Source organism: Mustela putorius, unplaced genomic scaffold, assembly GCF_011764305.1.
Source record: "Mustela putorius furo isolate JIRA1106 unplaced genomic scaffold, ASM1176430v1.1 tig00000997_pilon_pilon_pilon, whole genome shotgun sequence".
Taxonomy (NCBI): domain Eukaryota; kingdom Metazoa; phylum Chordata; class Mammalia; order Carnivora; family Mustelidae; genus Mustela; species Mustela putorius.
Window position 1 is genome coordinate 911,544 of NW_025421527.1, and position 26,288 is coordinate 937,831.

Consider the following 26,288-nt stretch of genomic DNA (forward strand, 5'->3'; position numbering starts at 1 on the left):
CGCCTCTCTCCCCCCATCCCCGATGGAGCTCGCCACCCAGGTGACCCACCACCGCGGGTGCCGGGGAGACGCCGCCAACCCCGGGGTGCCCGGTGGTGGGGAAGCCGGCCCCAGCGGTGGCCGGCCCGAGGGGCGGGGGCCGGGGAGGGAGGCGACCAGGGGCTCCAGCAGGTGACCCGACTCCCACTCCCACCGCCCCCTCCACTTCAAGGCACTGACGCCGCCAACTAGCACCTCAGGATGCAGCTGCAAGGGGTCGCTCGTCACGGGCGGCCCCGGTGCCGCGGGAGAGTCCAAGCCCCTGTGGTGGTCGGCCGTCCGGGCGTCTGTTGGTGGCCCCTCCGTGGGGACGGAGGCGGTCGCGGCCTCTGGGGTGGTGGCCGAAGGGGGAAGGGGGGGCGCGGACGTCCCAGCCCACCTGCGAGGCCAAAAGGCTTGGTCCGGCGTTGGCGACAGGGCAAGGCTTGGGCTGGACGGGGCGGCTGGCCTGGTGCGGGCGCCCTGGCCACGGGGCCAGGGAGAAGCCATGGAGCTTGGGCTAAAAGGGGGCGCGTGCCGAAGCGCTGCCCAGCTGGGTAGGCCGAGAGGAAGAAGGAAGGCTTCCCTGACCGGGAATCGAACCCGGGCCGCGGCGGTGAGAGCGCCGAATCCTAACCACTAGACCACCAGGGAGCGTCGGATGTCCCGCCTGGCCCGCACCCCCTGGACCCGGGGCCTCCATACCACCCGCTCGCCTCTGCTTGGGCTCCAAGGCCCCTGCCTGGCCACCGAGAGCCACCCGCCCGCGCTGCCCATCCACCTGCCCCGCCGGCAGCGCCCTCAAAACGCCGCGCGCCTCCTCCCCTCCCACCGCCGCTCGACCTGGGGACCCGCTCCGTCCTCAGCACCTCAGCACGCCGGCCTCCCGCGCTCCGGGCTCCCGGCTGCCACGGGGCCTGGCCACCGGGGTCCTGGAGACGCGCAAAAGGTTGGCCTGCTGCGTTGGCCGGGAATCGAACCCGGGTCAACTGCTTGGAAGGCAGCTATGCTCACCACTATACCACCAACGCTGCACAGCCCGGGCCGCCCCCAGACGCCCGCCCAGGGTTCGGCCCCGGCGGCGCCTGCACCCTCTCTGGTCACCGCCTCTGGCCACCGCCTCCGCCGCCCAGCGCGCCTTGGCCCTGCCCCGACGACCCGCCCATCCACAGCGCGGCGCTGCTGCACGGGCCAGCAGCGGCCGCCCGCCGTCCCACCCGCGCCAGCCCCACGCGGCTGGGCCGCTCCGTGGGCCCGCCCGCCTGCCAACCGCCTCTGGGGGGCGCTGGCGCCGCCCGGCCTCTCCTGGTCCCCCACCGCCGCCCCCCACCCCCCTTTTGCCGGCCGGGAAACCCGGCCTCCGAGATCCGCGTCCCTCCGGCCACGCGCTCCCCCTGGGCCTTCTCCACAGAGTGCTGGCGAAGGCCACATCCCGCGCCCACGGACGGCCCGACACACCCGCGGCCCACCCGTCCCCCGCGCCCCGCCTCGCCTCGCCGTGTCCCGCCCCGTCCCGTCCGTCCCGCCCCGTCCCGTCCTGTCCCCTCCATCCGTCCCAAGCCCCCGCCCCAGCCGGACCGGGCAGCGTCGAATCACCGGGGAGCCCCGGGCGGCCGGCCACTCGTCAGACGCCCTGGGCACGACGGAAGGCCCTGGCTGGGCTGTGGCGAGCCCGCAGGCGCGCGGCCCCGACGCCGAGGAAGGCAAAAGGGTGGCGGTGGTGGACGGTGAGCAGGCCGGCCGGCCGTCGTGGCCCTGGCGGCCTCTGGGCCGCGCGCTGGAGGAAGGAGGCCAAGCGCGCTGGCGGGGCAAGCGTTCGCAGAGAGCGGGGGCGGCGCCCGCGGCGACCAAAAAGGGCGTCTCGCCTCCCCGTCGGGGAATCGAACCCCGGTCTCCCGCGTGACAGGCGGGGATACTCACCACTATACTAACGAGGACGGCGGCGGCCATCCGGCCGCCCCACCGCTCTCCGCCTGCCTGCCCACGCCTACCCCTGCCCTCGACGCCCTGCTGTCCACGGGCGCCCGCCGCCTGCCGCATCGGACCCGACCCCAAACCAACGTCGTCCGCCATCCCAGCAGCCCCCCTGCCAGACTCGGGGCGGACCCCGCACCCAGACGCCCGCCCAATACTCCCGGGCGCCGCGGCCTCTGGCCTGGCAGGCGGGGATCGCGCGGGGAGAAGCCGCCCCCCACGGGACAAGCGAGGCTGCGACCGAGAGGACGGGCGCCCGGGAAGGGCAGAGGCCGAGGAGGGCGACGGGGGAGGAGCGGGCACGGGGGGCGCGGGGCGCGGAGCGGCCAGAGAGCAGCCCTCTGGGTGCGCGGGGGTCGGGGCCGTGCGGGGCGTGCGGCGGCGGCGGCGGCGGCGGCGGCGGCGGCGGCGGCGGCGGCGGCGGCGGCGGCGGCGGCGGCGGCGGCGGCGGCGGCGAGTCGAGTCGGCGGGCTGTGCTCCCTCCCGCTGGGGCGGCGGCGCGCGTCCCCTGGCTGGCGCACACACACCGCCGCCAGCCTGCGGCAGCCTTGGCGCCGGGTCCCAGCCAGGCGAGCGGCGACGCGCTCAGCCCCGTCGTCAGGATGGCCGAGCGGTCTAAGGCGCTGCGTTCAGGTCGCAGTCTCCCCTGGAGGCGTGGGTTCGAATCCCACTCCTGACAAGCCCACCTTTTGCCCTGCCCTACCGGGGCACGGGACCCCAGCGGGCCCGGACCCCGCCCTACGGCAAGCCCTGTCCTTGCCTGACGGGCCGCCCCGACCTTGCACCCCAGCGCCAGGGGCCCAGGGCGGAGCTGCGACACCTCGACCCTCCGCACCACAGGCTTTGCGCGCACACGCCCTCCTCCACCCACTCGCGCGCCTTTCCCACCTGATCCCACACCCGCAGGCCCGGGCAGCTTGGCAGCACCTCCCTCCTCACGTGCTTTCCGAGGGCTGGGTTCTAGTCCCTCCCACCGGCCCCTGCAGACCCGCGGCGGGCGCCAGTGCCGAAAGCCCTCCGCCCGCCCGCCGACCTCGGTTCTCCCCCGGGCTCGTGCCCGCCTGAACAGTGCCTCGCTCTCGGAGCCGTGCGCTTCCGCCACCGGGAGCAGCCGGTGGGGCCCCCTGTCCTTTCCGCACGGCCCCCTCTCCCTTCTCGCCTCTCCCCACTCAGGTGGCCCGCGCTGCCCACGAGCCTCTTCCACCTGGACGCCTTACCCTGGCCACACCTGCCTGCCTCGGGCCGGGGACCCAGGTGGCCCAGCCACCTGCTGGCCGGCCCACCACGCGGCCCTGCCGTCGGTGGGCCTGGCCCAGGAGTCCAACCCGGCATTATTGCTCCCCTGAGGGCGGGACGGAAGGAAGCCCTGCATCCCCAGGCCTCCCACCTGGGCGCCCCAGGCCCGGCCCGCCCGGCCACAACCCGAAGACCCCAGCGCGCTCCCTCAACGCGCTCCCTGTCCGCCAGCTAGCCAGCAGCCCCTCCGCCGAGCGCTCCTGCCTCTCCACCACCGGCCCGAGTTGGACCCCCAGGGAGAGCTGCGGGCCAGAGCTCAGACACCTCGCTTCGCTCTCCTGGCGCTCGGGGGCCTCCATGTCCTACAGACGACACGCGGGCGGCGCGCACGAGCCCCCGCAGACACCCACCCCACCACCCGCACACCCCCACCCACACTCCCGCCACCCCACGGCACCCCAGGTGCGCACACACGGCCCGCTCCGTTCCCCAGCGCCGCGGGATCGCGCCCACACGGCCCGGGCGGGAAAGCCATCCGCCAAAGGGCCTTTAAAGGGGTGGGCGGAGAGTAGCTGCCTAAGGGAACGGCAGCGCTCAGCTGCACCTGCCCCCAGATGATCGCCCGCGCTGGGTGCGGTTGGGGCTCTGGCCCGGCTTCCTCCGGCTCCTGGCTTCCGCGGGAGACCCCGGCAGGGCAGCGTCTGGCGGCGGCCCTGGACCAGGGAGAAAACGCAGGAGGAGCCTAGTCCGCCTCCGTGCGCCTGTGCCTCGCTCCGCCCGTCTCCGCCGCGGCCGCCGCTCCCAAGCGCTCTAGACGTGCGTGCAGCCTCCTCTCCCGACCGCCCGGCTGCCTCCTGCTCCAGCGGAGCGGGATGCGCACGCGACGGGCGCGGGCGCTGGCGCAGGCGCAGGCGCTGGCCCTGGTCCTGACCCCGGCCCCGGCCCTGGCCCTGGCCCTGGTCCCGGCTTGGCTCCGGCTCCGGCTCCGGCTCCGGCTCCGGCTCCGGTTCTGGCTCTGGACCGGACCGGTGTTTGGAGCCGTCGGTTGAGCACCACCATCGGCGCATGGGTGGTTCAGTGGTAGAATTCTCGCCTGCCACGCGGGAGGCCCGGGTTCGATTCCCGGCCCATGCAGCACGCCGGCGTCCCCTTTTGGCCCAGCGGCTACAGCGCGCATAAGGGCACGCGCGCCCGCGCCCGCGCCCGCGCCCGCGCGCGCTCCCGGCTTCCTCTCTCCCAGGCTCGAGCCCGCTGGCCTCAGCCAGCTCCGCTCCTTCCGCGAAGTCCCGCCCCTGCCTCTGCCCCGACGCCCCTTCCCTTCCTCTCCACTTGGCTCCCCCTGGGCTCAAATTCTACCCACTCCCCAAGGACCCTGGCCCCTGGCCCGACACACGCTCTCCGTGCCCCTTTTCTCTTCAGGACCCTCAGCACCCCGCTTCCCTTCCGGCCCTGCCGCCGCCCGACCACACACCCCCCCCCCCCGCAGCTCAGCTCAGCTCGCCCAAGCGGGCGCCACGCCCCACCTCCACGCCTTTCGCCACACTTGCTCGCTCCCTGCATCACTCCACCCATGGCTCCAAGGTTCTGCTCTTGGCACAACCAGGAGCCATGAACTTGCCACCCTGATACATCCCATTCTCCCGCAGGGGCCCTCACAAACTCTCTAGGGCGCACCGCGGACAGCCTCCCCGCTACACACACACCCCGCGCCCTGCGCTCTGTATCCTTCCTCTGCCCTACTTGGCCCCCGTGTGCTTCCCACTCCGCCGCGCTTCCAACGCTAAGACCACCGCCAGCACCAAGCTCCCCCTCCACCACCGCCAACCTTCCCCTCTTGGCAATAGCAGCAGCCCTGGCGGCAGCAGCGGCGCCACCAAGCCCACCAGCATAGCGGCGCCTGGACCACTGCCGGCACCAGCACCAGCACCAGCACCCCTGCGGCCGCTGCCACCAGCAGGACCAAGTCCACCGCCACCGGCTCCGTGGCCAACAGCGCTCAAGTCCTTCCCCATCACCGCCACTGTCACCGACGCCATCACCAAGAGTACCACGTCCACCTCCAGCGTATCGCCGCGGGCATCATTGCCAACGGCGCCCAAGTCCTCCACCGTCTGTACGGCCACCCGGCGCCCCACCGAGACCACCACCCATCCCCAGGAACAGCGGCGACAGGACCTAGTCCACTGTCGCCACACTGGCCCCGGCACCAGCGCCCGCAGCACTGACGTGCTTCACCGTCCCCGCCGCCATCAGCGGCACGACCGAGCCCACCACCCGTGCGCCAGCATGGGCTTCGTTGCCAGAAGCACCGAAGTCCTCCTCCTCCTCCTCCACCACCACCACGCCCCCGGCACGGACAGCATGGCCCACAGGACCGACGTCCGTTCCGGCCACCGCCGAAATCGCCGCCGTCGCCAAGACCACCGACACCACCACCCACCACAGCAGCCCGGGGACCCTCACCGATGGACGGCAGAGGTCCACCACCACCATCCTCACCAGCAGCGGCGGCAGCACCCAGTCGTCCACCCCCAGCGACCCAAGGACCAGGGCGGCCTGTGACTCCACCGACACCAGCCCCTCCTGCCCCAAGAGCCCCACGCCTGTCCCCGGGCTCCACGCCCCCTCCTAGCCAAGTCCTTCTCAGGGGAGAAAGGGAAAAAGATCCAGCGTCGCCTTGGTCCCTTTGGCCTCTCGGAACCCCAACCCCAGGACGACCCCCGACACGTGACTGGCCGACCGAATGACAGGCGGTTGCGATCTCCCCGGCGGGGCCTGGACCCAAGGCACCCCCCCACGGCCCGACCCCCGCTAGCCCTGGTCCGAGACCCGGTCCACTCCCCTCTCTCTCGGTTGCCCTTGCCCGCCTGCCCGCCGGCCCGCCGGCTTCCCACCCACGCCCCTCGTACGCCACCCATTGGCCCCACGCCCCCACGCAGCACGGCACAGCACAGCACAGCACAGCACAGCACAGCACAGCCAAAGCAGAGCGGTCTTCGCCGCTCCCCACACCTCCTCCGCCTCGGTCCTCTCCCACCACGGGGGCCCTCCAGCTTTCTCGCACGGCACCGGGGCCCACTCCCCACCACTCGCCGCCGCGTGCTGCTCCTGCCAGCCTCCGGGCTCCACCCGTCACCCCCCCACCCCGTCCCCCCGACCCTTGTACCCCCTACGCAGCTCTCACACTCAAGGCCGGCCGTCGGTCTCCGCCTCCCACGGGATCCTCAGGCGCACTCCCCCTCTGTGCCCTCCCGTCCCTCCCATGTCATCCTCCCGCACAGGTGCGCACGCGTGCCAGGCAAGGCGCTGGGCAAGGGGCCCCGGCCGTCCCGAGCCTCTGCGGAGACCCGGCCCGAGTGGCCAGCCGCAGTCTCCGCAGGGTCCCAGCACACCCACCATTCCTCGCCCCGCACCTCCCCCACCGACACACACACCCTTGCTGCCCCCGGACCTCCCCTCTTTCTGGGATCCTTTTCCCCACCGTGGGAGGCCACCCAGGGCAGCCAACACCTGCATCCTGCCCCAGCCCCCACCGCTGCTGGCACACCCACAACCACGCGAGGCTGCTGAGGGGCCTTGCTGGGATCACGGGAAGCATCTGGACGCCCACAGGGGCTCCTTCCCACCGCTGCTCCGACCACGTCCCGGTCCTGCGGGGGTGGGCGGCCGCGGCAGCTGGGGGCGGCGCACGGGCTGTCCGCTGGGGCTCTGTAGGGAGACCATCCCTGAGCGGACAGCCAACCCTCCGCGGACGGGGGGGTGCGGGTGCTGGCGGGAAGGAGACCGTGCTCTGTGACGGAGCCGGAGGAGCACCCGGACGAGAGGACAGGCCGGGCCCGGGGTGGAGAGAGGGGGCAGAGGAGATGCGGGCTAGGTGTGCCTTGAGGCGCCCCTCGGAAGGCCAGAAAGGTCGAGGGCTGGAGGGGAAGGGAGGCGTTGCGGGGAACGCGCTGGCCACTTTGCCTTGACTGGTGACGCCATTCGAAGGGCGTGTTGGCCCCAAGGCCACCCTGCGTGTGTCCGGTGGGCCTCCACCCCCTCGAGGCGGCTGGGCTGTTGGGTTCTCCCCGGCGGCCTTCTGCACCTCCCCGCTCTCCAACCTCCACTGCCCGGGGGTTGGGCTCCCGGGATGCGCCCACATTCGCTTGGCCCACTCCACGTGCCGGGCGCCGCCGTGCGCCTCTCTCCCCCCATCCCCGATGGAGCTCGCCACCCAGGTGACCCACCACCGCGGGTGTGCCGGGGGGAGACGCCGCCAACCCCGGGGTGCCCGGTGGTGGGGAAGCCGGCCCCAGCGGTGGCCGGCCCGAGGGGCGGGGGCCGGGGAGGGAGGCGACCAGGGGCTCCAGCAGGTGACCCGACTCCCACTCCCACTCCCACCGCCCCCTCCACTTCAAGGCACTGACGCCGCCAACTAGCACCTCAGGATGCAGCTGCAAGGGGTCGCTCGTCACGGGCGGCCCCGGTGCCGCGGGAGAGTCCAAGCCCCTGTGGTGGTCGGCCGTCCGGGCGTCTGTTGGTGGCCCCTCCGTGGGGACGGAGGCGGTCGCGGCCTCTGGGGTGGTGGCCGAAGGGGGAAGGGGGGGCGCGGACGTCCCAGCCCACCTGCGAGGCCAAAAGGCTTGGTCCGGCGTTGGCGACAGGGCAAGGCTTGGGCTGGACGGGGCGGCTGGCCTGGTGCGGGCGCCCTGGCCACGGGGCCAGGGAGAAGCCATGGAGCTTGGGCTAAAAGGGGGCGCGTGCCGAAGCGCTGCCCAGCTGGGTAGGCCGAGAGGAAGAAGGAAGGCTTCCCTGACCGGGAATCGAACCCGGGCCGCGGCGGTGAGAGCGCCGAATCCTAACCACTAGACCACCAGGGAGCGTCGGATGTCCCGCCTGGCCCGCACCCCCTGGACCCGGGGCCTCCATACCACCCGCTCGCCTCTGCTTGGGCTCCAAGGCCCCTGCCTGGCCACCGAGAGCCACCCGCCCGCGCTGCCCATCCACCTGCCCCGCCGGCAGCGCCCTCAAAACGCCGCGCGCCGCCTCCTCCTCCCACCGCCGCTCGACCTGGGGACCCGCTCCGTCCTCAGCACCTCAGCACGCCGGCCTCCCGCGCTCCGGGCTCCCGGCTGCCACGGGGCCTGGCCACCGGGGTCCTGGAGACGCGCAAAAGGTTGGCCTGCTGCGTTGGCCGGGAATCGAACCCGGGTCAACTGCTTGGAAGGCAGCTATGCTCACCACTATACCACCAACGCTGCACAGCCCGGGCCGCCCCCAGACGCCCGCCCAGGGTTCGGCCCCGGCGGCGCCTGCACCCTCTCTGGTCACCGCCTCTGGCCACCGCCTCCTCCGCCGCCCAGCGCGCCTTGGCCCTGCCCCGACGACCCGCCCATCCACAGCGCGGCGCTGCTGCACGGGCCAGCAGCGGCCGCCCGCCGTCCCACCCGCGCCAGCCCCACGCGGCTGGGCCGCTCCGTGGGCCCGCCCGCCTGCCAACCGCCTCTGGGGGGCGCTGGCGCCGCCCGGCCTCTCCTGGTCCCACCGCCGCCCCCCACCCCCCTTTTGCCGGCCGGGAAACCCGGCCTCCGAGATCCGCGTCCCTCCGGCCACGCGCTCCCCCTGGGCCTTCTCCACAGAGTGCTGGCGAAGGCCACATCCCGCGCCCACGGACGGCCCGACACACCCGCGCCCCCACCGTCCCCCCGCGCCCCGCCTCGCCTCGCCGTGTCCCGCCCCGTCCCGTCCGTCCCGCCCCGTCCCGTCCTGTCCCCTCCATCCGTCCCAAGCCCCCGCCCCAGCCGGACCGGGCAGCGTCGAATCACCGGGGAGCCCCGGGCGGCCGGCCACTCGTCAGACGCCCTGGGCACGACGGAAGGCCCTGGCTGGGCTGTGGCGAGCCCGCAGGCGCGCGCGGCCCCGACGCCGAGGAAGGCAAAAGGGTGGCGGTGGTGGACGGTGAGCAGGCCGGCCGGCCGTCGTGGCCCTGGCGGCCTCTGGCCGCGCGCTGGAGGAAGGAGGCCAAGCGCGCTGGCGGGGCAAGCGTTCGCAGAGAGCGGGGGCGGCGCCCGCGGCGACCAAAAAGGGCGTCTCGCCTCCCCGTCGGGGAATCGAACCCCGGTCTCCCGCGTGACAGGCGGGGATACTCACCACTATACTAACGAGGACGGCGGCGGCCATCCGGCCGCCCCACCGCTCTCCGCCTGCCTGCCCACGCCTACCCCTGCCCTCGACGCCCTGCTGTCCACGGGCGCCCGCCGCCTGCCGCATCGGACCCGACCCCAAACCAACGTCGTCCGCCATCCCAGCAGCCCCCCTGCCAGACTCGGGGCGGACCCCGCACCCAGACGCCCGCCCAATACTCCCGGGCGCCGCGGCCTCTGGCCTGGCAGGCGGGGATCGCGCGGGGAGAAGCCGCCCCACGGGACAAGCGAGGCTGCGACCGAGAGGACGGGCGCCCGGGAAGGGCAGAGGCCGAGGAGGGCGACGGGGGAGGAGCGGGCACGGGGGCGCGGGGCGCGGAGCGGCCAGAGAGCAGCCCTCTGGGTGCGCGGTCGGGGCCGTGCGAGGGCGGCGGCGGCGGCGGCGGCAGCGGCGGCGGCGGCGGCGGCGGCGGCGGCGGCGGCGGCGGCGGCGGCGCCAGGCGAGTCGGCGGGCTGTGCTCCCTCCCGCTGGGCGGCGGCGCGCGTCCCCTGGCTGGCGCACACACACCGCCGCCAGCCTGCGGCAGCCTTGGCGCCGGGTCCCAGCCAGGCGAGCGGCGACGCGCTCAGCCCCGTCGTCAGGATGGCCGAGCGGTCTAAGGCGCTGCGTTCAGGTCGCAGTCTCCCCTGGAGGCGTGGGTTCGAATCCCACTCCTGACAAGCCCACCTTTTGCCCTGCCCTACCGGGGCACGGGACCCCAGCGGGCCCGGACCCCGCCCTACGGCAAGCCCTGTCCTTGCCTGACGGGCCGCCCCGACCTTGCACCCCAGCGCCAGGGGCCCAGGGCGGAGCTGCGACACCTCGACCCTCCGCACCACAGGCTTTGCGCGCACACGCCCTCCTCCACCCACTCGCGCGCCTTTCCCACCTGATCCCACACCCGCAGGCCCGGGCAGCTTGGCAGCACCTCCCTCCTCACGTGCTTTCCGAGGGCTGGGTTCTAGTCCCTCCCACCGGCCCCTGCAGACCCGCGGCGGGCGCCAGTGCCGAAAGCCCTCCGCCCGCCCGCCGACCTCGGTTCTCCCCCGGGCTCGTGCCCGCCTGAACAGTGCCTCGCTCTCGGAGCCGTGCGCTTCCGCCACCGGGAGCAGCCGGTGGGGCCCCCTGTCCTTTCCGCACGGCCCCCTCTCCCTTCTCGCCTCTCCCCACTCAGGTGGCCCGCGCTGCCCACGAGCCTCTTCCACCTGGACGCCTTACCCTGGCCACACCTGCCTGCCTCGGGCCGGGGACCCAGGTGGCCCAGCCACCTGCTGGCCGGCCCACCACGCGGCCCTGCCGTCGGTGGGCCTGGCCCAGGAGTCCAACCCGGCATTATTGCTCCCCTGAGGGCGGGACGGAAGGAAGCCCTGCATCCCCAGGCCTCCCACCTGGGCGCCCCAGGCCCGGCCCGCCCGGCCACAACCCGAAGACCCCAGCGCGCTCCCTCAACGCGCTCCCTGTCCGCCAGCTAGCCAGCAGCCCCTCCGCCGAGCGCTCCTGCCTCTCCACCACCGGCCCGAGTTGGACCCCCAGGGAGAGCTGCGGGCCAGAGCTCAGACACCTCGCTTCGCTCTCCTGGCGCTCGGGGGCCTCCATGTCCTACAGACGACACGCGGGCGGCGCGCACGAGCCCCCGCAGACACCCCCCCCCCCCCCCCCCGCACACCCCCACCCACACTCCCGCCACCCCACGGCACCCCAGGTGCGCACACACGGCCCGCTCCGTTCCCCAGCGCCGCGGGATCGCGCCCACACGGCCCGGGCGGGAAAGCCATCCGCCAAAGGGCCTTTAAAGGGGTGGGCGGAGAGTAGCTGCCTAAGGGAACGGCAGCGCTCAGCTGCACCTGCCCCCAGATGATCGCCCGCGCTGGGTGCGGTTGGGGCTCTGGCCCGGCTTCCTCCGGCTCCTGGCTTCCGCGGGAGACCCCGGCAGGGCAGCGTCTGGCGGCGGCCCTGGACCAGGGAGAAAACGCAGGAGGAGCCTAGTCCGCCTCCGTGCGCCTGTGCCTCGCTCCGCCCGTCTCCGCCGCGGCCGCCGCTCCCAAGCGCTCTAGACGTGCGTGCAGCCTCCTCTCCCGACCGCCCGGCTGCCTCCTGCTCCAGCGGAGCGGGATGCGCACGCGACGGGCGCGGGCGCTGGCGCAGGCGCAGGCGCTGGCCCTGGTCCTGACCCCGGCCCCGGCCCTGGCCCTGGCCCTGGTCCCGGCTTGGCTCCGGCTCCGGCTCCGGCTCCGGCTCCGGCTCCGGTTCTGGCTCTGGACCGGACCGGTGTTTGGAGCGTCGGTTGTTGAGCACCACCATCGGCGCATGGGTGGTTCAGTGGTAGAATTCTCGCCTGCCACGCGGGAGGCCCGGGTTCGATTCCCGGCCCATGCAGCACGCCGGCGTCCCCTTTTGGCCCAGCGGCTACAGCGCGCATAAGGGCACGCGCGCCCGCGCCCGCGCCCGCGCGCCCGCGCGCGCTCCCGGCTTCCTCTCTCCCAGGCTCGAGCCCGCTGGCCTCAGCCAGCTCCGCTCCTTCCGCGAAGTCCCGCCCCTGCCTCTGCCCCGACGCGCCCCCTTCCCTTCCTCTCCACTTGGCTCCCCCTGGGCTCAAATTCTACCCACTCCCCAAGGACCCTGGCCCCTGGCCCGACACACGCTCTCCGTGCCCCTTTTCTCTTCAGGACCCTCAGCACCCCGCTTCCCTTCCGGCCCTGCCGCCGCCCGACCACACACCCACCCACCCCGCAGCTCAGCTCAGCTCGCCCAAGCGGGCGCCACGCCCCACCTCCACGCCTTTCGCCACACTTGCTCGCTCCCTGCATCACTCCACCCATGGCTCCAAGGTTCTGCTCTTGGCACAACCAGGAGCCATGAACTTGCCACCCTGATACATCCCATTCTCCCGCAGGGGCCCTCACAAACTCTCTAGGGCGCACCGCGGACAGCCTCCCCGCTACACACACACCCCGCGCCCTGCGCTCTGTATCCTTCCTCTGCCCTACTTGGCCCCCGTGTGCTTCCCACTCCGCCGCGCTTCCAACGCTAAGACCACCGCCAGCACCAAGCTCCCCCTCCACCACCGCCAACCTTCCCCTCTTGGCAATAGCAGCAGCCCTGGCGGCAGCAGCGGCGCCACCAAGCCCACCAGCATAGCGGCGCCTGGACCACTGCCGGCACCAGCACCAGCACCAGCACCCCTGCGGCCGCTGCCACCAGCAGGACCAAGTCCACCGCCACCGGCTCCGTGGCCAACAGCGCTCAAGTCCTTCCCCATCACCGCCACTGTCACCGACGCCATCACCAAGAGTACCACGTCCACCTCCAGCGTATCGCCGCGGGCATCATTGCCAACGGCGCCCAAGTCCTCCACCGTCTGTACGGCCACCCGGCGCCCCACCGAGACCACCACCCATCCCCAGGAACAGCGGCGACAGGACCTAGTCCACTGTCGCCACACTGGCCCCGGCACCAGCGCCCGCAGCACTGACGTGCTTCACCGTCCCCCCCGCCGCCATCAGCGGCACGACCGAGCCCACCACCCCGTGCGCCAGCATGGGCTTCGTTGCCAGAAGCACCGAAGTCCTCCTCCTCCTCCTCCACCACCACCACGCCCCCGGCACGGACAGCATGGCCCACAGGACCGACGTCCGTTCCGGCCACCGCCGAAATCGCCGCCGTCGCCAAGACCACCGACACCACCACCCACCACAGCAGCCCGGGGACCCTCACCGATGGACGGCAGAGGTCCACCACCACCATCCTCACCAGCAGCGGCGGCAGCACCCAGTCGTCCACCCCCAGCGACCCAAGGACCAGGGCGGCCTGTGACTCCACCGACACCAGCCCCTCCTGCCCCAAGAGCCCCACGCCTGTCCCCGGGCTCCACGCCCCCTCCTAGCCAAGTCCTTCTCAGGGGAGAAAGGGAAAAAGATCCAGCGTCGCCTTGGTCCCTTTGGCCTCTCGGAACCCCAACCCCAGGACGACCCCCGACACGTGACTGGCCGACCGAATGACAGGCGGTTGCGATCTCCCCGGCGGGGCCTGGACCCAAGGCACCCCCCCACGGCCCGACCCCCGCTAGCCCTGGTCCGAGACCCGGTCCACTCCCTCTCTCTCGGTTGCCCTTGCCCGCCTGCCCGCCGGCCCGCCGGCTTCCCACCCACGCCCCTCGTACGCCACCCATTGGCCCCACGCCCCCACGCAGCACGGCACAGCACAGCACAGCACAGCACAGCACAGCACAGCCAAAGCAGAGCGGTCTTCGCCGCTCCCCACACCTCCTCCGCCTCGGTCCTCTCCCACCACGGGGGCCCTCCAGCTTTCTCGCACGGCACCGGGGCCCACTCCCCACCACTCGCCGCCGCGTGCTGCTCCTGCCAGCCAGCCTCCGGGCTCCACCCGTCACCCCCCCACCCCGTCCCCCCCCGACCCTTGTACCCCCTACGCAGCTCTCACACTCAAGGCCGGCCGTCGGTCTCCGCCTCCCACGGGATCCTCAGGCGCACTCCCCCTCTGTGCCCTCCCGTCCCTCCCATGTCATCCTCCCGCACAGGTGCGCACGCGTGCCAGGCAAGGCGCTGGGCAAGGGGCCCCGGCCGTCCCGAGCCTCTGCGGAGACCCGGCCCGAGTGGCCAGCCGCAGTCTCCGCAGGGTCCCAGCACACCCACCATTCCTCGCCCCCGCACCTCCCCCACCGACACACACACCCTTGCTGCCCCCGGACCTCCCCTCTTTCTGGGATCCTTTTCCCCACCGTGGGAGGCCACCCAGGGCAGCCAACACCTGCATCCTGCCCCAGCCCCCACCGCTGCTGGCACACCCACAACCACGCGAGGCTGCTGAGGGGCCTTGCTGGGATCACGGGAAGCATCTGGACGCCCACAGGGGCTCCTTCCCACCGCTGCTCCGACCACGTCCCGGTCCTGCGGGGGTGGGCGGCCGCGGCAGCTGGGGGCGGCGCACGGGCTGTCCGCTGGGGCTCTGTAGGGAGACCATCCCTGAGCGGACAGCCAACCCTCCGCGGACGGGGGGTGCGGGTGCTGGCGGGAAGGAGACCGTGCTCTGTGACGGAGCCGGAGGAGCACCCGGACGAGAGGACAGGCCGGGCCCGGGGTGGAGAGAGGGGCAGAGGAGATGCGGGCTAGGTGTGCCTTGAGGCGCCCCTCGGAAGGCCAGAAAGGTCGAGGGCTGGAGGGGAAGGGAGGCGTTGCGGGGAACGCGCTGGCCACTTTGCCTTGACTGGTGACGCCATTCGAAGGGCGTGTTGGCCCCAAGGCCACCCTGCGTGTGTCCGGTGGGCCTCCACCCCCCCTCGAGGCGGCTGGGCTGTTGGGTTCTCCCCGGCGGCCTTCTGCACCTCCCCGCTCTCCAACCTCCACTGCCCGGGGTTGGGCTCCCGGGATGCGCCCACATTCGCTTGGCCCACTCCACGTGCCGGGCGCCGCCGTGCGCCTCTCTCCCCCCCCCATCCCCGATGGAGCTCGCCACCCAGGTGACCCACCACCGCGGGTGCCGGGGAGACGCCGCCAACCCCGGGGTGCCCGGTGGTGGGGAAGCCGGCCCCAGCGGTGGCCGGCCCGAGGGGCGGGGGGCCGGGGAGGGAGGCGACCAGGGGCTCCAGCAGGTGACCCGACTCCCACTCCCACCGCCCCCTCCACTTCAAGGCACTGACGCCGCCAACTAGCACCTCAGGATGCAGCTGCAAGGGGTCGCTCGTCACGGGCGGCCCCGGTGCCGCGGGAGAGTCCAAGCCCCTGTGGTGGTCGGCCGTCCGGGCGTCTGTTGGTGGCCCCTCCGTGGGGACGGAGGCGGTCGCGGCCTCTGGGGTGGTGGCCGAAGGGGGAAGGGGGGGCGCGGACGTCCCAGCCCACCTGCGAGGCCAAAAGGCTTGGTCCGGCGTTGGCGACAGGGCAAGGCTTGGGCTGGACGGGGCGGCTGGCCTGGTGCGGGCGCCCTGGCCACGGGGCCAGGGAGAAGCCATGGAGCTTGGGCTAAAAGGGGGCGCGTGCCGAAGCGCTGCCCAGCTGGGTAGGCCGAGAGGAAGAAGGAAGGCTTCCCTGACCGGGAATCGAACCCGGGCCGCGGCGGTGAGAGCGCCGAATCCTAACCACTAGACCACCAGGGAGCGTCGGATGTCCCGCCTGGCCCGCACCCCCTGGACCCGGGGCCTCCATACCACCCGCTCGCCTCTGCTTGGGCTCCAAGGCCCCTGCCTGGCCACCGAGAGCCACCCGCCCGCGCTGCCCATCCACCTGCCCCGCCGGCAGCGCCCTCAAAACGCCGCGCGCCTCCTCCCCTCCCACCGCCGCTCGACCTGGGGACCCGCTCCGTCCTCAGCACCTCAGCACGCCGGCCTCCCGCGCTCCGGGCTCCCGGCTGCCACGGGGCCTGGCCACCGGGGTCCTGGAGACGCGCAAAAGGTTGGCCTGCTGCGTTGGCCGGGAATCGAACCCGGGTCAACTGCTTGGAAGGCAGCTATGCTCACCACTATACCACCAACGCTGCACAGCCCGGGCCGCCCCCAGACGCCCGCCCAGGGTTCGGCCCCGGCGGCGCCTGCACCCTCTCTGGTCACCGCCTCTGGCCACCGCCTCCGCCGCCCAGCGCGCCTTGGCCCTGCCCCGACGACCCGCCCATCCACAGCGCGGCGCTGCTGCACGGGCCAGCAGCGGCCGCCCGCCGTCCCACCCGCGCCAGCCCCACGCGGCTGGGCCGCTCCGTGGGCCCGCCCGCCTGCCAACCGCCTCTGGGGGGCGCTGGCGCCGCCCGGCCTCTCCTGGTCCCACCGCCGCCCCCCACCCCCCTTTTGCCGGCCGGGAAACCCGGCCTCCGAGATCCGCGTCCCTCCGGCCACGCGCTCCCCCTGGGCCTTCTCCACAGAGTGCTGGCGAAGGCCACATCCCGCGCCCACGGACGGCCCGACACACCCGCGGCCCACCCGTCCCCCGCGCCCCGCCTCGCCTCGCCGTGTCCCGCCCCGTCCCGTCCGTCCCGCCCCGTCCCGTCCTGTCCCCTCCATCCGTCCCAAGCCCCCGCCCCAGCCGGACCGGGCAGCGTCGAATCACCGGGGAGCCCCGGGCGGCCGGCCACTCGTCAGACGCCCTGGGCACGACGGAAGGCCCTGGCTGGGCTGTGGCGAGCCCGCAGGCGCGCGGCCCCGACGCCGAGGAAGGCAAAAGGGTGGCGGTGGTGGACGGTGAGCAGGCCGGCCGGCCGTCGTGGCCCTGGCGGCCTCTGGCCGCGCGCTGGAGGAAGGAGGCCAAGCGCGCTGGCGGGGCAAGCGTTCGCAGAGAGCGGGGGCGGCGCCCGCGGCGACCAAAAAGGGCGTCTCGCCTCCCCGTCGGGGAATCGAACCCCGGTCTCCCGCGTGACAGGCGGGGATACTCACCACTATACTAACGAGGACGGCGGCGGCCATCCGGCCGCCCCACCGCTCTCCGCCTGCCTGCCCACGCCTACCCCTGCCCTCGACGCCCTGCTGTCCACGGGCGCCCGCCGCCTGCCGCATCGGACCCGACCCCAAACCAACGTCGTCCGCCATCCCAGCAGCCCCCCTGCCAGACTCGGGGCGGACCCCGCACCCAGACGCCCGCCCAATACTCCCGGGCGCCGCGGCCTCTGGCCTGGCAGGCGGGGATCGCGCGGGGAGAAGCCGCCCCACGGGACAAGCGAGGCTGCGACCGAGAGGACGGGCGCCCGGGAAGGGCAGAGGCCGAGGAGGGCGACGGGGGAGGAGCGGGCACGGGGGCGCGGGGCGCGGAGCGGCCAGAGAGCAGCCCTCTGGGTGCGCGGTCGGGGCCGTGCGAGGGCGGCGGCGGCGGCGGCGGCAGCGGCGGCGGCGGCGGCGGCGGCGGCGGCGGCGGCGGCGGCGGCGGCGGCGGCGGCGGCGCCAGGCGAGTCGGCGGGCTGTGCTCCCTCCCGCTGGGCGGCGGCGCGCGTCCCCTGGCTGGCGCACACACACCGCCGCCAGCCTGCGGCAGCCTTGGCGCCGGGTCCCAGCCAGGCGAGCGGCGACGCGCTCAGCCCCGTCGTCAGGATGGCCGAGCGGTCTAAGGCGCTGCGTTCAGGTCGCAGTCTCCCCTGGAGGCGTGGGTTCGAATCCCACTCCTGACAAGCCCACCTTTTGCCCTGCCCTACCGGGGCACGGGACCCCAGCGGGCCCGGACCCCGCCCTACGGCAAGCCCTGTCCTTGCCTGACGGGCCGCCCCGACCTTGCACCCCAGCGCCAGGGGCCCAGGGCGGAGCTGCGACACCTCGACCCTCCGCACCACAGGCTTTGCGCGCACACGCCCTCCTCCACCCACTCGCGCGCCTTTCCCACCTGATCCCACACCCGCAGGCCCGGGCAGCTTGGCAGCACCTCCCTCCTCACGTGCTTTCCGAGGGCTGGGTTCTAGTCCCTCCCACCGGCCCCTGCAGACCCGCGGCGGGCGCCAGTGCCGAAAAGCCCTCCGCCCGCCCGCCGACCTCGGTTCTCCCCCGGGCTCGTGCCCGCCTGAACAGTGCCTCGCTCTCGGAGCCGTGCGCTTCCGCCACCGGGAGCAGCCGGTGGGGCCCCCTGTCCTTTCCGCACGGCCCCCTCTCCCTTCTCGCCTCTCCCCACTCAGGTGGCCCGCGCTGCCCACGAGCCTCTTCCACCTGGACGCCTTACCCTGGCCACACCTGCCTGCCTCGGGCCGGGGACCCAGGTGGCCCAGCCACCTGCTGGCCGGCCCACCACGCGGCCCTGCCGTCGGTGGGCCTGGCCCAGGAGTCCAACCCGGCATTATTGCTCCCCTGAGGGCGGGACGGAAGGAAGCCCTGCATCCCCAGGCCTCCCACCTGGGCGCCCCAGGCCCGGCCCGCCCGGCCACAACCCGAAGACCCCAGCGCGCTCCCTCAACGCGCTCCCTGTCCGCCAGCTAGCCAGCAGCCCCTCCGCCGAGCGCTCCTGCCTCTCCACCACCGGCCCGAGTTGGACCCCCAGGGAGAGCTGCGGGCCAGAGCTCAGACACCTCGCTTCGCTCTCCTGGCGCTCGGGGGCCTCCATGTCCTACAGACGACACGCGGGCGGCGCGCACGAGCCCCCGCAGACACCCACCCCACCACCCGCACACCCCCACCCACACTCCCGCCACCCCACGGCACCCCAGGTGCGCACACACGGCCCGCTCCGTTCCCCAGCGCCGCGGGATCGCGCCCACACGGCCCGGGCGGGAAAGCCATCCGCCAAAGGGCCTTTAAAGGGGTGGGCGGAGAGTAGCTGCCTAAGGGAACGGCAGCGCTCAGCTGCACCTGCCCCCAGATGATCGCCCGCGCTGGGTGCGGTTGGGGCTCTGGCCCGGCTTCCTCCGGCTCCTGGCTTCCGCGGGAGACCCCGGCAGGGCAGCGTCTGGCGGCGGCCCTGGACCAGGGAGAAAACGCAGGAGGAGCCTAGTCCGCCTCCGTGCGCCTGTGCCTCGCTCCGCCCGTCTCCGCCGCGGCCGCCGCTCCCAAGCGCTCTAGACGTGCGTGCAGCCTCCTCTCCCGACCGCCCGGCTGCCTCCTGCTCCAGCGGAGCGGGATGCGCACGCGACGGGCGCGGGCGCTGGCGCAGGCGCAGGCGCTGGCCCTGGTCCTGACCCCGGCCCCGGCCCTGGCCCTGGCCCTGGTCCCGGCTTGGCTCCGGCTCCGGCTCCGGCTCCGGCTCCGGCTCCGGCTCCGGTTCTGGCTCTGGACCGGACCGGTGTTTGGAGCCGTCGGTTGAGCACCACCATCGGCGCATGGGTGGTTCAGTGGTAGAATTCTCGCCTGCCACGCGGGAGGCCCGGGTTCGATTCCCGGCCCATGCAGCACGCCGGCGTCCCCTTTTGGCCCAGCGGCTACAGCGCGCATAAGGGCACGCGCGCCCGCGCCCGCGCCCGCGCCCGCGCGCGCTCCCGGCTTCCTCTCTCCCAGGCTCGAGCCCGCTGGCCTCAGCCAGCTCCGCTCCTTCCGCGAAGTCCCGCCCCTGCCTCTGCCCCGACGCCCCTTCCCTTCCTCTCCACTTGGCTCCCCCTGGGCTCAAATTCTACCCACTCCCCAAGGACCCTGGCCCCTGGCCCGACACACGCTCTCCGTGCCCCTTTTCTCTTCAGGACCCTCAGCACCCCGCTTCCCTTCCGGCCCTGCCGCCGCCCCCGACCACACACACCCACCCACCCCGCAGCTCAGCTCAGCTCGCCCAAGCGGGCGCCACGCCCCACCTCCACGCCTTTCGCCACACTTGCTCGCTCCCTGCATCACTCCACCCATGGCTCCAAGGTTCTGCTCTTGGCACAACCAGGAGCCATGAACTTGCCACCCTGATACATCCCATTCTCCCGCAGGGGCCCTCACAAACTCTCTAGGGCGCACCGCGGACAGCCTCCCCGCTACACACACACACCCCGCGCCCTGCGCTCTGTATCCTTCCTCTGCCCTACTTGGCCCCCGTGTGCTTCCCACTCCGCCGCGCTTCCAACGCTAAGACCACCGCCAGCACCAAGCTCCCCCTCCACCACCGCCAACCTTCCCCTCTTGGCAATAGCAGCAGCCCTGGCGGCAGCAGCGGCGCCACCAAGCCCACCAGCATAGCGGCGCCTGGACCACTGCCGGCACCAGCACCAGCACCAGCACCCCTGCGGCCGCTGCCACCAGCAGGACCAAGTCCACCGCCACCGGCTCCGTGGCCAACAGCGCTCAAGTCCTTCCCCATCACCGCCACTGTCACCGACGCCATCACCAAGAGTACCACGTCCACCTCCAGCGTATCGCCGCGGGCATCATTGCCAACGGCGCCCAAGTCCTCCACCGTCTGTACGGCCACCCGGCCGCCGCCCCACCGAGACCACCACCCATCCCCAGGAACAGCGGCGACAGGACCTAGTCCACTGTCGCCACACTGGCCCCGGCACCAGCGCCCACAGCACTGACGTGCTTCACCGTCCCCGCCGCCATCAGCGGCACGACCGAGCCCACCACCCGTGCGCCAGCATGGGCTTCGTTGCCAGAAGCACCGAAGTCCTCCTCCTCCTCCTCCTCCACCACCACCACGCCCCCGGCACGGACAGCATGGCCCACAGGACCGACGTCCGTTCCGGCCACCGCCGAAATCGCCGCCGTCGCCAAGACCACCGACACCACCACCCACCACAGCAGCCCGGGGACCCTCACCGATGGACGGCAGAGGTCCACCACCACCATCCTCACCAGCAGCGGCGGCAGCACCCAGTCGTCCACCCCCAGCGACCCAAGGACCAGGGCGGCCTGTGACTCCACCGACACCAGCCCCTCCTGCCCCAAGAGCCCCACGCCTGTCCCCGGGCTCCACGCCCCCTCCTAGCCAAGTCCTTCTCAGGGGAGAAAGGGAAAAAGATCCAGCGTCGCCTTGGTCCCTTTGGCCTCTCGGAACCCCAACCCCAGGACGACCCCCGACACGTGACTGGCCGACCGAATGACAGGCGGTTGCGATCTCCCCGGCGGGGCCTGGACCCAAGGCACCCCCCCCACGGCCCGACCCCCGCTAGCCCTGGTCCGAGACCCGGTCCACTCCCTCTCTCTCGGTTGCCCTTGCCCGCCTGCCCGCCGGCCCGCCGGCTTCCCACCCACGCCCCTCGTACGCCACCCATTGGCCCCACGCCCCCACGCAGCACGGCACAGCACAGCACAGCACAGCACAGCCAAAGCAGAGCGGTCTTCGCCGCTCCCCACACCTCCTCCGCCTCGGTCCTCTCCCACCACGGGGGCCCTCCAGCTTTCTCGCACGGCACCGGGGCCCACTCCCCACCACTCGCCGCCGCGTGCTGCTCCTGCCAGCCTCCGGGCTCCACCCGTCACCCCCCCCCCCCCGTCCCCCCGACCCTTGTACCCCCTACGCAGCTCTCACACTCAAGGCCGGCCGTCGGTCTCCGCCTCCCACGGGATCCTCAGGCGCACTCCCCCTCTGTGCCCTCCCGTCCCTCCCATGTCATCCTCCCGCACAGGTGCGCACGCGTGCCAGGCAAGGCGCTGGGCAAGGGGCCCCGGCCGTCCCGAGCCTCTGCGGAGACCCGGCCCGAGTGGCCAGCCGCAGTCTCCGCAGGGTCCCAGCACACCCACCATTCCTCGCCCCGCACCTCCCCCACCGACACACACACCCTTGCTGCCCCCGGACCTCCCCTCTTTCTGGGATCCTTTTCCCCACCGTGGGAGGCCACCCAGGGCAGCCAACACCTGCTGCATCCTGCCCCAGCCCCCACCGCTGCTGGCACACCCACAACCACGCGAGGCTGCTGAGGGGCCTTGCTGGGATCACGGGAAGCATCTGGACGCCCACAGGGGCTCCTTCCCACCGCTGCTCCGACCACGTCCCGGTCCTGCGGGGGGGGTGGGCGGCCGCGGCAGCTGGGGGCGGGCGCACGGGCTGTCCGCTGGGGCTCTGTAGGGAGACCATCCCTGAGCGGACAGCCAACCCTCCGCGGACGGGGGGTGCGGGTGCTGGCGGGAAGGAGACCGTGCTCTGTGACGGAGCCGGAGGAGCACCCGGACGAGAGGACAGGCCGGGCCCGGGGTGGAGAGAGGGGCAGAGGAGATGCGGGCTAGGTGTGCCTTGAGGCGCCCCTCGGAAGGCCAGAAAGGTCGAGGGCTGGAGGGGAAGGGAGGCGTTGCGGGGAACGCGCTGGCCACTTTGCCTTGACTGGTGACGCCATTCGAAGGGCGTGTTGGCCCCAAGGCCACCCTGCGTGTGTCCGGTGGGCCTCCACCCCCCTCGAGGCGGCTGGGCTGTTGGGTTCTCCCCGGCGGCCTTCTGCACCTCCCCGCTCTCCAACCTCCACTGCCCGGGGGTTGGGCTCCCGGGATGCGCCCACATTCGCTTGGCCCACTCCACGTGCCGGGCGCCGCCGTGCGCCTCTCTCCCCCCATCCCCGATGGAGCTCGCCACCCAGGTGACCCACCACCGCGGGTGCCGGGGAGACGCCGCCAACCCCGGGGTGCCCGGTGGTGGGGAAGCCGGCCCCAGCGGTGGCCGGCCCGAGGGGCGGGGGCCGGGGAGGGAGGCGACCAGGGGCTCCAGCAGGTGACCCGACTCCCACTCCCACCGCCCCCTCCACTTCAAGGCACTGACGCCGCCAACTAGCACCTCAGGATGCAGCTGCAAGGGGTCGCTCGTCACGGGCGGCCCCGGTGCCGCGGGAGAGTCCAAGCCCCTGTGGTGGTCGGCCGTCCGGGCGTCTGTTGGTGGCCCCTCCGTGGGGACGGAGGCGGTCGCGGCCTCTGGGGTGGTGGCCGAAGGGGGAAGGGGGGGCGCGGACGTCCCAGCCCACCTGCGAGGCCAAAAGGCTTGGTCCGGCGTTGGCGACAGGGCAAGGCTTGGGCTGGACGGGGCGGCTGGCCTGGTGCGGGCGCCCTGGCCACGGGGCCAGGGGAGAAGCCATGGAGCTTGGGCTAAAAGGGGGCGCGTGCCGAAGCGCTGCCCAGCTGGGTAGGCCGAGAGGAAGAAGGAAGGCTTCCCTGACCGGGAATCGAACCGGGGCCGCGGCGGTGAGAGCGCCGAATCCTAACCACTAGACCACCAGGGAGCGTCGGATGTCCCGCCTGGCCCGCACCCCCTGGACCCGGGGCCTCCATACCACCCGCTCGCCTCTGCTTGGGCTCCAAGGCCCCTGCCTGGCCACCGAGAGCCACCCCCGCCCGCGCTGCCCATCCACCTGCCCCGCCGGCAGCGCCAAAAAACGCCGCGCGCCTCCTCCCCTCCCACCGCCGCTCGACCTGGGGACCCGCTCCGTCCTCAGCACCTCAGCACGCCGGCCTCCCGCGCTCCGGGCTCCCGGCTGCCACGGGGCCTGGCCACCGGGGTCCTGGAGACGCGCAAAAGGTTGGCCTGCTGCGTTGGCCGGGAATCGAACCCGGGTCAACTGCTTGGAAGGCAGCTATGCTCACCACTATACCACCAACGCTGCACAGCCCGGGCCGCCCCCAGACGCCCGCCCAGGGTTCGGCCCCGGCGGCGCCTGCACCCTCTCTGGTCACCGCCTCTGGCCACCGCCTCCGCCGCCCAGCGCGCCTTGGCCCTGCCCCGACGACCCGCCCATCCACAGCGCGGCGCTGCTGCACGGGCCAGCAGCGGCCGCCCGCCGTCCCACCCGCGCCAGCCCCACGCGGCTGGGCCGCTCCGTGGGCCCGCCCGCCTGCCAACCGCCTCTGGGGGGCGCTGGCGCCGCCCGGCCTCTCCTGGTCCCACCGCCGCCCCCCACCCCCCTTTTGCCGGCCGGGAAACCCGGCCTCCGAGATCCGCGTCCCTCCGGCCACGCGCTCCCCCTGGGCCTTCTCCACAGAGTGCTGGCGAAGGCCACATCCCGCGCCCACGGACGGCCCGACACACCCGCGGCCCACCCGTCCCCCGCGCCCCGCCTCGCCTCGCCGTGTCCCGCCCCGTCCCGTCCGTCCCGCCCCGTCCCGTCCTGTCCCCTCCATCCGTCCCAAGCCCCCGCCCCAGCCGGACCGGGCAGCGTCGAATCACCGGGGGGAGCCCCGGGCGGCCGGCCACTCGTCAGACGCCCTGGGCACGACGGAAGGCCCTGGCTGGGCTGTGGCGAGCCCGCAGGCGCGCGGCCCCGACGCCGAGGAAGGCAAAAGGGTGGCGGTGGTGGACGGTGAGCAGGCCGGCCGGCCGTCGTGGCCCTGGCGGCCTCTGGCCGCGCGCTGGAGGAAGGAGGCCAAGCGCGCTGGCGGGGCAAGCGTTCGCAGAGAGAGCGGGGGCGGCGCCCGCGGCGACCAAAAAGGGCGTCTCGCCTCCCCGTCGGGGAATCGAACCCCGGTCTCCCGCGTGACAGGCGGGGATACTCACCACTATACTAACGAGGACGGCGGCGGCCATCCGGCCGCCCCACCGCTCTCCGCCTGCCTGCCCACGCCTACCCCTGCCCTCGACGCCCTGCTGTCCACGGGCGCCCGCCGCCTGCCGCATCGGACCCGACCCCAAACCAACGTCGTCCGCCATCCCAGCAGCCCCCCTGCCAGACTCGGGGCGGACCCCGCACCCAGACGCCCGCCCAATACTCCCGGGCGCCGCGGCCTCTGGCCTGGCAGGCGGGGATCGCGCGGGGAGAAGCCGCCCCACGGGACAAGCGAGGCTGCGACCGAGAGGACGGGCGCCCGGGAAGGGCAGAGGCCGAGGAGGGCGACGGGGGAGGAGCGGGCACGGGGGCGCGGGGCGCGGAGCGGCCAGAGAGCAGCCCTCTGGGTGCGCGGTCGGGGCCGTGCGAGGGGCGGCGGCGGCGGCGGCGGCGGCGGCGGCGGCGGCGGCGGCGGCGGCGGCGGCGGCGGCGGCGGCGGCGGCGGCGCCAGGCGAGTCGGCGGGCTGTGCTCCCTCCCGCTGGGCGGCGGCGCGCGTCCCCTGGCTGGCGCACACACACCGCCGCCAGCCTGCGGCAGCCTTGGCGCCGGGTCCCAGCCAGGCGAGCGGCGACGCGCTCAGCCCCGTCGTCAGGATGGCCGAGCGGTCTAAGGCGCTGCGTTCAGGTCGCAGTCTCCCCTGGAGGCGTGGGTTCGAATCCCACTCCTGACAAGCCCACCTTTTGCCCTGCCCTACCGGGGCACGGGACCCCAGCGGGCCCGGACCCCGCCCTACGGCAAGCCCTGTCCTTGCCTGACGGGCCGCCCCGACCTTGCACCCCAGCGCCAGGGGCCCAGGGCGGAGCTGCGACACCTCGACCCTCCGCACCACAGGCTTTGCGCGCACACGCCCTCCTCCACCCACTCGCGCGCCTTTCCCACCTGATCCCACACCCGCAGGCCCGGGCAGCTTGGCAGCACCTCCCTCCTCACGTGCTTTCCGAGGGCTGGGTTCTAGTCCCTCCCACCGGCCCCTGCAGACCCGCGGCGGGCGCCAGTGCCGAAAGCCCTCCGCCCGCCCGCCGACCTCGGTTCTCCCCCGGGCTCGTGCCCGCCTGAACAGTGCCTCGCTCTCGGAGCCGTGCGCTTCCGCCACCGGGAGCAGCCGGTGGGGCCCCCTGTCCTTTCCGCACGGCCCCCTCTCCCTTCTCGCCTCTCCCCACTCAGGTGGCCCGCGCTGCCCACGAGCCTCTTCCACCTGGACGCCTTACCCTGGCCACACCTGCCTGCCTCGGGCCGGGGACCCAGGTGGCCCAGCCACCTGCTGGCCGGCCCACCACGCGGCCCTGCCGTCGGTGGGCCTGGCCCAGGAGTCCAACCCGGCATTATTGCTCCCCTGAGGGCGGGACGGAAGGAAGCCCTGCATCCCCAGGCCTCCCACCTGGGCGCCCCAGGCCCGGCCCGCCCGGCCACAACCCGAAGACCCCAGCGCGCTCCCTCAACGCGCTCCCTGTCCGCCAGCTAGCCAGCAGCCCCTCCGCCGAGCGCTCCTGCCTCTCCACCACCGGCCCGAGTTGGACCCCCAGGGAGAGCTGCGGGCCAGAGCTCAGACACCTCGCTTCGCTCTCCTGGCGCTCGGGGGCCTCCATGTCCTACAGACGACACGCGGGCGGCGCGCACGAGCCCCCGCAGACACCACACCCCACCACCCCGCACACACCCCCACCCACACTCCCGCCACCCCACGGCACCCCAGGTGCGCACACACGGCCCGCTCCGTTCCCCAGCGCCGCGGGATCGCGCCCACACGGCCCGGGCGGGAAAGCCATCCGCCAAAGGGCCTTTAAAGGGGTGGGCGGAGAGTAGCTGCCTAAGGGAACGGCAGCGCTCAGCTGCACCTGCCCCCAGATGATCGCCCCGCGCTGGGTGCGGTTGGGGCTCTGGCCCGGCTTCCTCCGGCTCCTGGCTTCCGCGGGGAGACCCCGGCAGGGCAGCGTCTGGCGGCGGCCCTGGACCAGGGAGAAAACGCAGGAGGAGCCTAGTCCGCCTCCGTGCGCCTGTGCCTCGCTCCGCCCGTCTCCGCCGCGGCCGCCGCTCCCAAGCGCTCTAGACGTGCGTGCAG

At 73.8% G+C, this 26,288-nt stretch overlaps 1 protein-coding gene and 19 non-coding genes across 20 annotated transcripts; 8 read left to right on the forward strand and 12 right to left on the reverse strand.

Moving 5' to 3' along the window:
* Window positions 1–600: 600 nt before the first annotated feature.
* On the reverse strand, window positions 601–672 carry TRNAE-CUC. The gene has a single exon. It is a non-coding gene; the product is annotated as a tRNA-Glu (tRNA).
* Window positions 673–977: 305 nt separating this feature from the next.
* Window positions 978–1,049, reverse strand: TRNAG-UCC. Its single transcript has one exon. It is a non-coding gene; the product is annotated as a tRNA-Gly (tRNA).
* Window positions 1,050–1,883: 834 nt separating this feature from the next.
* Window positions 1,884–1,955, reverse strand: TRNAD-GUC. The gene has a single exon. It is a non-coding gene; the product is annotated as a tRNA-Asp (tRNA).
* Window positions 1,956–2,588: 633 nt separating this feature from the next.
* TRNAL-CAG lies at window positions 2,589–2,671 on the forward strand. The gene has a single exon. It is a non-coding gene; the product is annotated as a tRNA-Leu (tRNA).
* Window positions 2,672–4,291: 1,620 nt separating this feature from the next.
* On the forward strand, window positions 4,292–4,362 carry TRNAG-GCC. Its single transcript has one exon. It is a non-coding gene; the product is annotated as a tRNA-Gly (tRNA).
* A 3,653-nt stretch (window positions 4,363–8,015) lies between these two features.
* Window positions 8,016–8,087, reverse strand: TRNAE-CUC. The gene has a single exon. It is a non-coding gene; the product is annotated as a tRNA-Glu (tRNA).
* A 306-nt stretch (window positions 8,088–8,393) lies between these two features.
* On the reverse strand, window positions 8,394–8,465 carry TRNAG-UCC. Its single transcript has one exon. It is a non-coding gene; the product is annotated as a tRNA-Gly (tRNA).
* An 837-nt stretch (window positions 8,466–9,302) lies between these two features.
* On the reverse strand, window positions 9,303–9,374 carry TRNAD-GUC. The gene has a single exon. It is a non-coding gene; the product is annotated as a tRNA-Asp (tRNA).
* A 613-nt stretch (window positions 9,375–9,987) lies between these two features.
* On the forward strand, window positions 9,988–10,070 carry TRNAL-CAG. Its single transcript has one exon. It is a non-coding gene; the product is annotated as a tRNA-Leu (tRNA).
* Window positions 10,071–11,695: 1,625 nt separating this feature from the next.
* On the forward strand, window positions 11,696–11,766 carry TRNAG-GCC. Its single transcript has one exon. It is a non-coding gene; the product is annotated as a tRNA-Gly (tRNA).
* Window positions 11,767–15,427: 3,661 nt separating this feature from the next.
* TRNAE-CUC lies at window positions 15,428–15,499 on the reverse strand. Its single transcript has one exon. It is a non-coding gene; the product is annotated as a tRNA-Glu (tRNA).
* A 305-nt stretch (window positions 15,500–15,804) lies between these two features.
* On the reverse strand, window positions 15,805–15,876 carry TRNAG-UCC. The gene has a single exon. It is a non-coding gene; the product is annotated as a tRNA-Gly (tRNA).
* Window positions 15,877–16,707: 831 nt separating this feature from the next.
* On the reverse strand, window positions 16,708–16,779 carry TRNAD-GUC. The gene has a single exon. It is a non-coding gene; the product is annotated as a tRNA-Asp (tRNA).
* Window positions 16,780–17,404: 625 nt separating this feature from the next.
* Window positions 17,405–17,487, forward strand: TRNAL-CAG. Its single transcript has one exon. It is a non-coding gene; the product is annotated as a tRNA-Leu (tRNA).
* A 1,627-nt stretch (window positions 17,488–19,114) lies between these two features.
* TRNAG-GCC lies at window positions 19,115–19,185 on the forward strand. Its single transcript has one exon. It is a non-coding gene; the product is annotated as a tRNA-Gly (tRNA).
* Window positions 19,186–22,839: 3,654 nt separating this feature from the next.
* TRNAE-CUC lies at window positions 22,840–22,911 on the reverse strand. Its single transcript has one exon. It is a non-coding gene; the product is annotated as a tRNA-Glu (tRNA).
* Window positions 22,912–22,918: 7 nt separating this feature from the next.
* On the forward strand, window positions 22,919–26,208 carry LOC123393710 (basic proline-rich protein-like). Its single transcript, XM_045086532.1, has 7 exons — window positions 22,919–23,668; window positions 23,817–24,575; window positions 24,861–24,963; window positions 25,207–25,334; window positions 25,394–25,521; window positions 25,621–25,922; window positions 26,075–26,208. The coding sequence occupies exons 1-7, from the start codon at window positions 22,919–22,921 to the stop codon at window positions 26,206–26,208; spliced, it is 2,304 nt and encodes a 767-aa protein (XP_044942467.1).
* On the reverse strand, window positions 23,218–23,289 carry TRNAG-UCC. Its single transcript has one exon. It is a non-coding gene; the product is annotated as a tRNA-Gly (tRNA).
* TRNAD-GUC lies at window positions 24,125–24,196 on the reverse strand. Its single transcript has one exon. It is a non-coding gene; the product is annotated as a tRNA-Asp (tRNA).
* TRNAL-CAG lies at window positions 24,817–24,899 on the forward strand. Its single transcript has one exon. It is a non-coding gene; the product is annotated as a tRNA-Leu (tRNA).
* Window positions 26,209–26,288: the final 80 nt, after the last annotated feature.

Excerpts from the sequence above, each read along its gene's own strand:
- LOC123393710 (XM_045086532.1), top strand. The coding sequence starts at position 22,919 with ATGTCCCGCCTGGCCCGCACCCCCTGGACCCGGGGCCTCCATACCACC. Across the intron at positions 23,669-23,816 it reads CCCTGGGCCTTCTCCACAGA|CCCCCGCCCCAGCCGGACCG; the intron begins GTGCTGGCGAAG and ends ATCCGTCCCAAG. Across the intron at positions 25,923-26,074 it reads GCCACCCCACGGCACCCCAG|ATGATCGCCCCGCGCTGGGT; the intron begins GTGCGCACACAC and ends ACCTGCCCCCAG.